The sequence below is a fragment of the Strix aluco genome, chromosome 1 (assembly GCF_031877795.1).
Source record: "Strix aluco isolate bStrAlu1 chromosome 1, bStrAlu1.hap1, whole genome shotgun sequence".
Classification (NCBI taxonomy): Eukaryota; Metazoa; Chordata; class Aves; order Strigiformes; family Strigidae; genus Strix; species Strix aluco.
The window spans coordinates 149500334-149512821 of record NC_133931.1 but is presented as its reverse complement, the minus strand read 5'-3'; the positions used below and the strand labels follow the sequence as shown (position 1 = coordinate 149512821).

Sequence of the window (12488 nt, the reverse complement as noted above, 5' to 3'; positions counted from 1 at the left end):
CAAAACTGTGGTGGGTTTTACCTGCATGCTCAAATGTGAACATATGGGTATGTAATCTAAAGAACACAGCCCCCGAGCCAAATCCTTTAGCAATACATAAGGCGAGTTCCCAGCTGAATATACTACTGAGGGGCATAATAAATATTCATGCTTGTTTACAACTTAATGCACATTAGTTGCCTCTTGGACTTCATCGGTTATTCCCATTGCTTGGTCTTGCATAAGGACATTAGGGCTCCCGAGTTTCTCAGTTCTCTGAAGGGCTTTTGGTGAGGGGTCCTCGCAGGCACGGCTCATCGCTGTGTGTAGTATCTGCCAGCAAAAGACAAAAGACATTTTTATTTTTAGGTAGGCAGTGTAAGTTAGTGTTATTTGTGTGCCTAAGGCCTAAATAGCGTTAGTTACTTGCCTATCTAAGGCCTAAACAGAGGAGGAACATCATTCAATATATTTTAATAGCCAGTTTTCCTTTTCTGTGGCGTTTTTGAAAATTTATTATCATTACATAACACTAATTTGTTTTGAGTTTATTTTGCGTATTTACAGATGCTTTCATTCACAAATCTGTATCTTTTCCTATTTGTATTCCTTTTCCTATGTTTTTGACTTTCCAAGCCCTAAGCCAGTTTCACGTTTCACAACTTTTCACCATTTCCAGTTTCCTTGTTCAGGGTAAAATGCCATGCGTCCTCCCTCGCTAGTCCGAGCCCCTCTGAGACAAGAGGGTGGCCACTCAGTCGTGCTGCAGCTGAAACTTTCTTTTTGGCACTTGCTGGTTGCAAGGCGTTTCGTTAAAACCAAATAATTGTTGGGGTTTTATTTAAGTTTGGTCTCGCAGCAGCGCAAATGGCATCGCCGCTCATTTTTGCTAACTTCATCGCGTCAGTTTAAAGGAGAGGAAACGTGTGCCCCCGGCCAAGCAGCAAACCCCGGGCTCGCCCTCCCGGGCACGGCGGACCCGGCAGCAACCGCAGCGGCGCAGAAAGGAGCCGGAGCTCACCCCTCGACTGGGCGTAAGAAAACAATTAATCGAGCGACTTAATGTTTCAAGCTGCACTGACGCCCCGATGCTTTCAAAGAACGGCGCCGCAGCCCCGCTCCTTCCCCGCTCGCATCTCAAACCGAAAAAGGGCGCGCGGGGGCGGGGGGGGGTGGCAATCGCCGGAGCCGCGGCCGAAGCGCGTCCAAGGGAAAAAAAAAAAAAAAGGGGGGGGGTTGGGGGGGCGGGGGTGTCCCCGGCGCCGAAACCAGCGCTGTTAAGAAATGGCGGGGGGGTGGCGGGGGGCGGCGGGGCTGGATGCGGGCGGATGGGGGCAGGTCGGGCAGGAGGAGGGCGAATGTTTCCTGCCCGCCGCCGCCGCCCCCCGCCGCCCCCCGCAGCCGGGCGGAAGTCAGCCCGCGCCGTCGGAGCTTAAAAGGCTCCCGCACGCCGCGCCGCCCCAGTGCCGGCGGCCGCAGCGGGGCCGGGGCCGAGCCGCAGCCAGCCCTGCGGGCCACGCCGAGCCGGGCCGGGCCGGGCCATGCGCTGCCCCCCGCCCTGAGACTTCGTGACCCCCCTCCCCCCCCTCCCTTCCCCTCCCCACCTGGCTCTGCCCCTCCACACCCCGCCAGGCAGGGGGAAGGCGCCCGGCGCGATGGCTCTCCCCGGATCCCACGCCGCCCGGGACGGTGCTGCTGCATCAGTGAGTAATTCCTGCTAATTCACCCCCCGGGGCCGGTGGGCTCCGGCTCGGCAGATCGCGGGGGAGGCGGGCGTTTGGGGTTTTTTGGCTGCTTTTTTTTTTTTTTTTTCCTCCCCCCTCTCCTCCCTCCCCCTCTTCGGGTTTTATATTATTTTTGTTTTCTCAATAAAACACCACGCGAAGAGGCGAGATGACAAAGGAAATGTGATCCTAGGCGCTGCAGGGGCTCAGAGCGAGCGAGAACCGGAGAGGAGGAGGAGGAGGGGGCGAGCGTAGCGCTCTCGGATAGCATTGCACAGCGGCTCCAATTTGTGCGAGCGAATATAATACACCCCCCATGAATAATTCAGGGCGGCCGGCGGGGACCTGCCGCTGCTCCTCTGCCCGGCCGCCGCCGCCGCGTGTGGGAGCCGCGCCGAGCCCGCGGGGCTGAGCGGCCCCGCCGCCGCCGGGAGAGCCACCCAGCCGCCGGGCACCGCGTGTGGCGGGGCCGCGGCGGGCTCGGCGCTGCCCTCCGCGGGGAGCCCCGCTCCGGGGAAGGCGGCCGGCGGGAGCCGGGGGTCGGAGAAGCGAAGGGAGGGGAGTGCTCCTCTCCTTAGCCGTCCCCGGAGCCCTTTTCTTCTTCCTTCCCTTCCCATCTCCTCCTGCTCCTCCGCGTCCCGCCAGCGTGAGTCTCTGCCGGTGGGGTGGGCACCAACGCCGCCCTCCATCCCCACCCCCCAGTCATGCGGTGGCGGAGCAGGCGTCGGCGGGGGAGGACTGGAGCCGGAGAAGTCTGCTTGGCCACTGTGTTTCAGTGCCTCTCTCTCTCCTAGAGCTGCTCTGGATTGCAAAAGTGGAGGGGGGAACTGAAACGAAATTTCCCCTTCCCCCCCGACAAGCACAGGTTTAAAGGAAAAGAGGAAAAAACCCAACGCCCCAAGAAGAAAGAGCGAAACTTGAGTTAAACCCCTGCTGCCCCCCCGCCCGGCCAAGAGGGACTTGCACTGCCGCCCCGGCGCCCCGACCCCGTCCTGCGGCCGTGGGAACCGGAGCCGAGCCCCGGCGGACAGAGGTCCGGTCCCCGCTGGATGCGGCGGGGATCGGGCGATCGGCGCCCATGCACTTTCCGTTTAGGAGGAAGACAAGTAACCAAACCACGTTGTCAAACTGCTGACCCAAGGGGGAAATGAGAAGACTGTGTGAGGTATTGACCGCTCCGGGAATCGATACAACTTGTCTAATGCAACGGGGGATCGGGGGTTAAGTACATGTGAGGGAAGAGAGGATCCATTTGCCGAGAGAACGGGACAGCTACACCTTGATACCAAAAATACCCCCCCGCAGCAGCAAGCCCGGCAGCGGCAGCCGCGAGGTACGAGGCGAGGATCCAGCTCCCTGCGGACCGCCGGATCGATGACACCGTATTTGCAAAACCGGCCAATCGATCCCACTTGGCAAAACGACTGATCGATGCCAGCTTGCTCGTAAGCCGCTTGCAGAACTACCTTCTCCCCACGCCGCCCGAAGCGCCCCCCGCCTCCTGTGGGTTCCCCCCCGCCCCCACTTTCTTTTTTGTGAGGGAGAGGAGATACTTTTTTTTTTTTTCCCTCTACCCCCCGCCCCTCCTCGGGGAGTTCGGGGCCCATCGCAAATGGCTTCGTTTCCCGAGTCCGACTTCCAGATCTGCCCGCTGTGCAAGGAGATGTGCGGCTCGCCGGCTCCCCTCTCCTCCAACTCCTCCACCTCCTCGTCCTCCTCGCAGACCTCCAGCTCCTCCGGGGGCGGCGGCGGCGGCTCCTCCTGCGGGGGCCCGCCGCGGCGGCTCCACGTCCTGCCCTGCCTGCACGCCTTCTGCCGCCAGTGCCTGGAGGCGCAGCGGCACCCCGGCGCGGGGGACGCGCTCAAGCTGCGCTGCCCCATCTGCGACCAGAAGGTGGTGATCTCGGAGCCCTCGGGCATGGACGCGCTGCCCTCCTCCAACTTCCTCCTCAGCAACCTGCTGGACGTCGTCGTCGTGGCCGCCGCCGCCGACGAGCAGAAGAACGGCCGCGCCGCCGGGGCCGGTCCCGCCGCCGGTTCCGGCGCGGGAGGAGGAGGAGGGGGAGGGGGGGGCGGCGGCGGCGGTAACAACCGCCACCACGGCCGCCCGCCGCCGCCGCCGCACCGAGCCGCCGGCTCCTCGCCCGCCGCCGCTGCCGCCGCCTCGGCCGCGCCCTCCTCGACGTCGTCCTCCTCCTCCTCCTCGGGCGGCGGCGGCTCGGCCGCGCTCCTGCTGCGGCGGCCCCACAGCCGGCAGGGCGAGCCCCGCTGCAGCTCTTGCGACGAGGGCAACGCCGCCAGCTCCCGCTGCCTCGACTGCCAGGAGCACCTGTGCGACAACTGCGTGCGGGCGCACCAGCGCGTCCGGCTCACCAAGGACCACTTCATCGAGCGCTTCGCCGCCGGCCCCGCCGCCGCCGGCCCCGCCGCGCCGCTCGCCCTCAGCCCGCCCTACCCCGCCTCGCCCTACAACATCCTCTCCGTCTTCCCCGACCGGGCCAGCTACTGCCAGCACCACGACGACGAGGTGAGTAGAGGGCGCGGAATTGGGGCGGGGGGGGGGGGGGGGGGCGGCCGCGCTCCCGCCCCTCGCCGGCGCCAGAGGGGACCTCACCCCGCTCCGCGCCTCGCACCCGGAGGGGCGGGCGGTGGGGACCGGCGGCCGCGGCGCTTCCTCCCCCGCGGAGGCGCTCGGGGCTTGCCGCTGGGGTTGGGTTGGGGGGTGCCCTGCCGGAGGCCGGGGCGGGGGGCGGCAGCCGCTGACGCGGGGGCGGGGGGGAGGCGTGCGGCATCCCCGGGCGCCGCCGCCCGGGAGGAGGAGGAGGAGGAGGAGGTGAGCCGGGCTCGGGGGGGTATTGCGAGGTGCGGGAGCCGCTGTCCCGGGAGGTGGCGGTCGGAGCCTCGGGAAGCCGCTGAGGCGGCGGGGGGCAGCGGACGCTGAGGGAGCTTGTGGGCGCGTACCGAGGGGTGGCGAGACCGTGGCGATGGAAGCGAGAAAAGTCGGGAGTACCCCAGAGTTAAGTTACTGCGTGGAATCTGCTTGGTGCTGTGTTCGGCGGGTAACTCCACCGAAGAAAGACAAAACGAATAAATATTGAAGGAAGATAACTGTAACGAGGAAAACGACTTTCTATTTTCAATATTAAAAAAAAAAAGTTAGCAAAGATGTTCACCCTTGCCTGTGCTAGCTGCATCTCCTGCTCTTGGGCAACATTTTAGCTGCCTCTGTGGTGCAAATGAGAACTTGACCGATACAAAAACGGGAACCTGCTTTACGTGGTCTATTTAAAACACTTTGCTCCCAAGTTTTGTCTCTGGTGATCCTAAGTATTGTTGCACAGATCTAAAAGAGGCTGCGGCTTCTTCAGAATGTACTTGAAAGTGTCTTAAGTTTCATCGGGACGTAGCTTCTTGCTGTGAGAGTTTGAAACTTGATTTTCATCTGAAATGGGAAAATGGCGGTCTGCCGTCCCCCCCCTTCTGCTCTGGGGGTCAACGCGGGGGATTTTGCTGGAATTTTCCAGTAACTTCAGTGTTGGAGGTAGTTTCCTCCCAGTCTGAAATCGGGCAACACAACAAGCCGCTTCAGGGGGAAAAAACCTTCCTGAGGACAGGGTAGTACAAGAGTTTTCTGTGGGATGCTTGCTTAACTGATACCTGAAGGCGTTTAACCTAGTGAAATGTGGTGATGCCTTTGTCTTCAGTTTGCAGGGACGCTCTTCCTATCCTCTAATGCTGCTGTAGCTCTGAAATCGTTTTCTAGAAAGCTCTGGAAGAGCTTTTCTCGATTCTTAAAGTTGCTAGTGTCGGAGACAGTATGAATTCTGTGGAAAAGCAAAAACCTTAAAATGGCATTCGGGGGAGGTGGTGGGTTGTGCTTGAGGAGCAAGGAAGTTTAAAAATAAACACCAACAAATAAACCCAAACACAAACCAGCAACCTTGTGGCAGTTGGGCTGCTTACAGCTTTTTGTGGTATCTAAGTATCTTCCTGCTACTGAGCTTCCTAAAGTACATAAGTAATACTGAAATGCCAGAATGAAATGAAGCGCGGTGTTCTTAATAAGCTAAAAAAGCTATGCTTCTGCATTCATTTTGGAGTATAACTTTGGACTTGTGGGATGGGCTAAAAAGCTTCTAGTTCTTGTGTTCTCAGTATGACAGAACTTCTTGTTGAAGTGTGTAAAATGAGACAATGGAGGGCTGTTCGCCACAGCAGAGACTATCCAGCTTCTAAAGCAGATGTCCTTCGCCACTTGGTGAAGAGTAGCTGGGACAGGAGCTCCATGGTATTTTGTAGACTTAAAAAAAGCTTAAATTGCAAAGGGGGAAAAAGATATTCTAGCTTTGGTTAAACTGTACAGCTTTTCTAGAAGTAAATTCTTAAAAAGCTCGTCAGTTTACTTTACTTACATTTTCAGCAGTGTGCTTTGGAAAGAGTGCATGTCTCTTAGGATTGGTTTTGGGTGTCCTTGTGTCCTGTAGACCTAGAAATTGTTTTAAAACAAGTGAGCATTTTCAAGCCTTCAGCTCCTGTTGAGAAAAGGCTTTTATTCTGCAAATTAATGATCTACTGCTGTTCTTGATTAGTGAGTTTAGTGTGGTTCCTTAATGTGGGTGTGCCTGATCAGTATTTGCAAGTATTTATTATATGCTCAAGGGGAAACGTTTGGGAGAGACACTGACTTGGGAACAGTTTATGCTGTAAATCTTTCTCACTTTCGCTAAAAATGTGGGCGAGGTGTACAATTTTTTTTTTTTGATAAAGGGTGGCTGCAAAACTGTGAGGGTTATTGCTTGTTTAATTCTAAGAATGCTATTTACAGCCTCATAAAAGGAACGATAATAGAAAGGCAGCCTTCCAAGAGAGTACTTCAGTGATGCACTAAGTACTTTGTTTGGCTGTCTAATAGCGTAAAAACAAACCTAAAATGCAAGGCAGGAATGGTAGCTTGGAACCTTAATATTAGTGGTCATAAACTGTAGTTCTGCTCGGTATGTAAGTGGGAAAAGCTGGTGACAGAACAGGATATTCCCTCAGACATTGATGTTGTGCAGGTAAGTTTAAGCACAGGCAGATCTCATTTGTAAGTTACTAGAATAGTAGTTCTTTTGGATGCGGAGTTCTCCTTCCCCACAATGTATCCTCCACACCCTGTTTGAGATCAGTTATAAGGAGTTTGACTCTGACCCTGTCCCTGAGGCTTTTCTGGACCAAAGCAGCTGGCTCCCTACCTCCTCACCTAGAACAAGGTAACTCCTGTTCTTCCAACATCACTACTTGTTGCCTTTGGTTCTGTTCCTCTTTGTTCTTTCCACTCCTCTTCCTGGGAAGCACTGACCATTCCCCATAATTTCCCTTCCTTTCACCCCCATTTTGAGACTGTCAGGTGAGGAGGGAAGTAGCATTGTGGGTGGTTACTTACTGGGTGTCTCAAGACTACAGATATGCATTGGCAAGACAAGATCAGTGCAGTTGCTCATCCTTTCAGTGTGGAGAAATGTAGATGGCAGCTCTTTACTGGTGTGTCTGGAGCAGCCTCTTTTTAGTTGAGCTGGTTCTGATGTTGGCTGAGCTGTTGACTCATGTAAAACACCAGTAACCTGTTGTGTGCTATGAGTACATACAGTCACTGACAAGAGAGAATGTTGACTGTTACTGTAGTGGCAGGCATTAAAGAAAGTGGAACTCTGAACTCTGCTTTCGGAGTGGCTAGTGCCAGCAAATGCTACAACAATGCGCGAAAGGAAGGTAAACTATTCCTGGAAGAAAACAAAACCAAGCAAAAGGCAATCTTCATTGTCATAGAGGTGCTGTTGAAACCCAGTCTGGTTGCTTACTGCTTGGAACCTCACTGAGGTAAAATGCTATCAGGGCAGCTTCATCTCAGTCAGATGTTTCAAAGCATTCTACCAATGTAGCAATATTTGTGTTGCAACCCTGAAAACTTTCTTCTTTCTTTCTTCTGTTTGTTGTACAGATAGAATTACCAATATTACAGTAGTAACTAGAAGTTATTGTCATAGAAGCCACTAGAATGGGACTTTAAATTTGAAAAAGATTTTTACTTTAGTCTTATCCATAATTAAATTAAATATGCTAACTGATATGTCAGTGTGCTTGATTGTCTCATCTCTCTGACTGAAAGAGCACCTCTTTTTTTCTTTTTATAGAATTCTCAATAATAGCCTGCAAACCAAACCAGATGCTTAGAAAATGTTGAAACAGCTGTGGGATACTTGGCTTGTTTGAATCCAGGTAGTTTATACACATTTGCTGTTGCAGAAAGTGGAAGAAGCCACAAGTCTCAAGTTAAATAGCATGGGGTTTCCTTTAGGCCAACTCTCAGATGCTACATGCTTTAGAATCACTTGGTGATAAGTGGTAGATGGTCAAAACACTTCAATAGCAGAGTTCTAACGCTTTCTAGGGAAAGTGCGGAGTTGCCAAATTCAGTCAACTTAATGGTCTGTGACCCCCTAGGTCTCATATTGCTTTACAGATTCCATTTTAGAAGTGGTTCACAGACTACAAGGCAAAACCCTGTAGCACCACAGCTCCCCTCCCACTGCAAGAAAGGACTTTAAAGTTCTCCTTCCCCTTGCCTTTAGCCACACTTTTTCTTCCTTTTGCTTGTGTTAGTTCTGGCTTTGGTCAGATTCTTCACTGATCGGATTAATTCACAAAACTCAGAAGTTTCTTGCCAGATCAGTGAGTTGAAATGGCTCATGGGGGTATCGGTGGATGTGGGTAAGACTGGCTAAAATTAGACCGCTATATTGAATTCTGGAGTTGCATATGTTCCTGAATTTATTGTCTTTTTAGACTACAAAAAAATAACACTTTGCCTTACTGTCTTACAGACTGTAAAAAAACCCCAAAAGTTCTGAAGGCTTGTGTATGTATATGGGGAGGCATTCAAACACATAACTGTCCGCTAAACTGAAAGCTACTTAGCTGGTACCTTGGCTAAACTTGCTGATTGAATTTGTATCTAAGCTGCTCTACTGCTCGGTAAATCTCTGGTTTCACAATAGGGAGCAAGCTGTCTTAACATCTCACGTCTACTCAGAGAACGGGATCTCGCTTACTCCTCTGTTCTCACCAGGCTTGGTTGTGTGCACTCAGGAGATGTTTCTTTTTAGGTCAATTTAACTCGTTTCACGTGTTAGAAAACTTTTTCCCTTCTTCCTTCTTCTAGCATTGGTAGAAGTTTATTTGAATTGCAGAGGAATCTGGCCCAAACTGAATTTGTATGAGGGAGAAGGAGGAATTGTGTGGCTAGGAAGGAAGGGTAGGTTAGATATCCCTTTTGTGTAATGGCTTGCCAAAACTGCCAAGCACTGAGCTTTGTGCCATGGTGCTCTTAATGCTGTCCACCCGCATGTCTCACTGAAACAGTTGGCTAACACAAAGGGAATATGCCTGTGCCCCCACTTCTGTGTCTCTTGCTCAAGGGCTATTTATGTGAAACTGCAGTATGTGATGCAGGCTCTTGCTGTTCCTTTTTATAAGGGTTAGGGTGTTTTACCTCCTAACAAAAAATGATTAAAACTTTTAGGAGTGCATCCTGGAGGCGCTGGTAGTGACATATAATAATACTTCATTGTGGTGTTGCTGTTGTGGCTGCTATAGCTTCAGTTTTAGAGGCGAATGTTCACAAGAGCTAGAGAAATTTATAATTCCACTGTATCTGAGAAACTGCATATACTTCATACTGATGCATCCTTCATTTATTGTACTTACTGTGTCTTTTCTGATATCAAATGCAGGTGCCTAATCTGAAGACAGTACTTCAGATTCAGTTAGTGACACTTGTGTTTTCCTTTTTAATTTTTTCCTGGTGAAGAAAGCAGGCAGTGAGTTAATTTGTTCATATGTGGTCTATGTATTGTGGACTTAACATCTTCAGAATGATTAAGGGTTTTAATAGTCTCTTAATTTCACACTTTTACTTACAAATAACGTTCAGATATCTGGTGCTAAACAGGTCACCTCATAGATTACTCTGCCTTATGTTCCTTTTAGCTGCCCCTTCCCCAGCATACCTTTAGCTCCTGGCTCTTCCCTGTATATGAAAGTATTTTATTTAACTACTTCTCTTTTCTAAGAGAATGAAAACTTTGCTGGACTTGATTGTGTCCAGTATGGTACTAATTTAAAACCCCCCCTCCTTTCCCCTGCTTTGCTGTGACTGATGTTCAAATACTCTGAACATTTTAGGGTAAATACAGCAAAGTTTGTTTTTATTTTTTTTCTCCTGGTGATAACATGATACCATTACACTACTGGCCTAATTAAACATGACTTCACATAGTTTCCAGTGAGTAAAAATCAGAAGAAACAAATGCGTTGTCTGTTAAGGACTGTGTTTACTTTGAGAACATCTTCAAAAAACCAACTGCATCAGTACAGTAGAAACTTGCAGGCTGCAGCATAGACCTCTGAGGTTATAATAACTTTCTTGAGAAAATAGGACTTGGGATGTACATACAATAAATAGGCATGAAACTAGTCTCCTGTATACTGAGAACTTAATTTTCTTTAACTTCAGTTTTGCTAAAGCTGATGTCTTGAAGTGTATCTTATAACTTGGCGAGAGTGTCTGACTGAATTTTTGCTTCAATTTAGTGATGAAATCTTGCATTGTGTGTAGGAGTTTCTCCTTTCAGCTAAATCTTCAGAGCATGTAAATATGCTTGCTAGACCATGCTTCCTTAGAGGAAAACTACCTAGTTCCTCTGTTTCAAAGTTAAGAAGGTATCATTCCTCTTTCAATACTGTCTTGACCCTGTCTCTTCCTAGTTTTCCTCCCATACTCCCTTCCTTCCTGCAAAGTTGTTGGTGTCTTTCCATCAGACAAAGAATCATGATGTGTTGAGAGCACAGATCTTAAGCTGTACGAACAATGCACCGAATGCAAGACTAATGTTACTACAGATAAGATTTCACAGAGGGGTTTATTGTCTTTAGCTGTAATCCACTTTCAATAGAGCAGTTACACATAAAATCTTGGATTGTAATTATATAGTACATAATTTTTAGTAATGCTTTTACCCTATCATTCTAAGTCTTAATTAAAAGTGTAGAAATACTGGATGGGAATGGGACTACCGCTTGGCAATGCAAGTATTGGTTAATGTAATGAATAGGTGTCCCTGATCCTAAAATATATTAGGCATATGTCCTTGTTCTGGTGGTTCTCATCATGAGCTCAGCTGCGGCTCCTTCTATGGGTTGTTTTCCACTTTTCCCTGGCTGTGCTTGTTGGAGGGCTATGTGGGTGGGATGGGTTTGGTTCTCTTATCTAACACATGACTCTTGTGCATCCAAATCAATTTGAAAGTCACAGGAATAGAACAAAAACATGTTAAAGAATTGGACCAATGCTAATTGCTGTTTTCTAACTTCAGTTCAAAAGCTTCTTTACTATGCAGTATCACTTGGGGACAACTTTATCTCTTCCCTTTCCCATCTTAAAGAAGAGAAATTGTGTGTGGCTAATACAGGAGTAGTACTTCTTTCCTAAAGTTCTTTTGACTCTTAAGTTACTTCTTTCTTCCTTTTCATTAACCCTCAACAAAAGAACAAAATTTTCAACTATTTAGGAACTAAAAATGCTGACGAGCTTTGAATGCTTTAGCTGTTCAGTATGAAAAGGAGTAAAACTCAGTACCCACAGATGAGGTTTCTGAATGTTCTATTCTGCCTCTTGGATATGTGTGCAATACTGGCATCTTCCTCACAAGAATGAATTCATAGTTACATGTTCAGCTGTAAGAAATAAGAGCTCCGTTCCTGTTATCTCACTTGAGTGTGTAACATGCACTTCTAAAACTTCAGATAGTGAGCTGCTTGGATAGGATGATGTCTGGTCAGCGGTTTTCCTACATATGTAGGTGAAAAATTTTTGAAGTGACTAAGACTTGAACAGGAAACTTTAAATAAGAAGCTTATCGTTTTATGATTCTGTGTACTTTGTGCTATTATGCCTCTGCACTGGTGCTGACTTAAGAGAAAATGGCTTACCTTCCAGCCATAGGTAGGTAACTTGAGGCAATCTCTAAACTTGTCTCACTAGCAATGGGTGCAAGTCACTTTTCAGAGTTGAATATTTAAAATTTTAGGGACTGTGAGGTATGTCTTCAGTGCTGTAGTGGAAATGGTCTCTACTGAACAAGGAAATGTGAAATACCTTAAACTTGCTTCTGAAATGGACAGATTAATCCAACCAAAGGCTGCTGTTGTCCTGTTGTTACCTCAGTAGTTGTTTTACTCCTATTTGTTACTATGATATAATCTTTACTAAGATCACACAAATAATCACCAAGGCTGCTCAGTACCAGTACTTTCCAGGATTGGCAAAATAGCAACTGCCTGCCCTTGGATCTCAGTGCTTTGGGGGGAGAAGGGTCCTTTAGTGAGGTAAAGGTAATAGCTAAACTTGTGTTTCAGCATTTTCCCTTTAATGTTGGTCTCAGTGCATAACCAAAATATTTAAAGGTATTTTATTTAAAGGTATATTAGTCACATTTGCTAAACCTTATCTTTTCTAGTTACTTGCTTGTATTACATGCTCATTCCATACATTTTGTGAATAGCCAGTGTTGTTACAAACTACCATCTACTATAAATATTTCCTTTTCCTCGTTGAGGTATTGTAAATGTAGAGAACTAACAAATGCTGTGTTTGGCTGGATTAAAAGGCTGTCAGGGACCTGACATTCAGAAATCAAACTTCAACAGAATTCTCAGATGCTAATGTTAAGAGTTTGTTGCTGTATC

The 12488-nt window shown here is 49.2% G+C and overlaps 1 protein-coding gene across 2 annotated transcripts in view; it reads left to right on the top strand.

Annotated features, from left to right (window-relative positions):
• Positions 1-3315: 3315 nt before the first annotated feature.
• TRIM71 (tripartite motif containing 71) overlaps positions 3316-12488 on the top strand; it is a 56377-nt gene continuing 47204 nt past the window's right edge. Inside the window, exons 1-2 of one of the 2 annotated variants that reach the window (XM_074849623.1) lie at positions 3316-3727; positions 3770-4230. In XM_074849623.1, the coding sequence (XP_074705724.1) occupies positions 3316-3727; positions 3770-4230 (873 nt within the window). Of the gene's footprint in view, positions 4231-12488 lie in introns of both variants that reach the window. The other variant, XM_074849613.1, reaches the window with a different exon arrangement.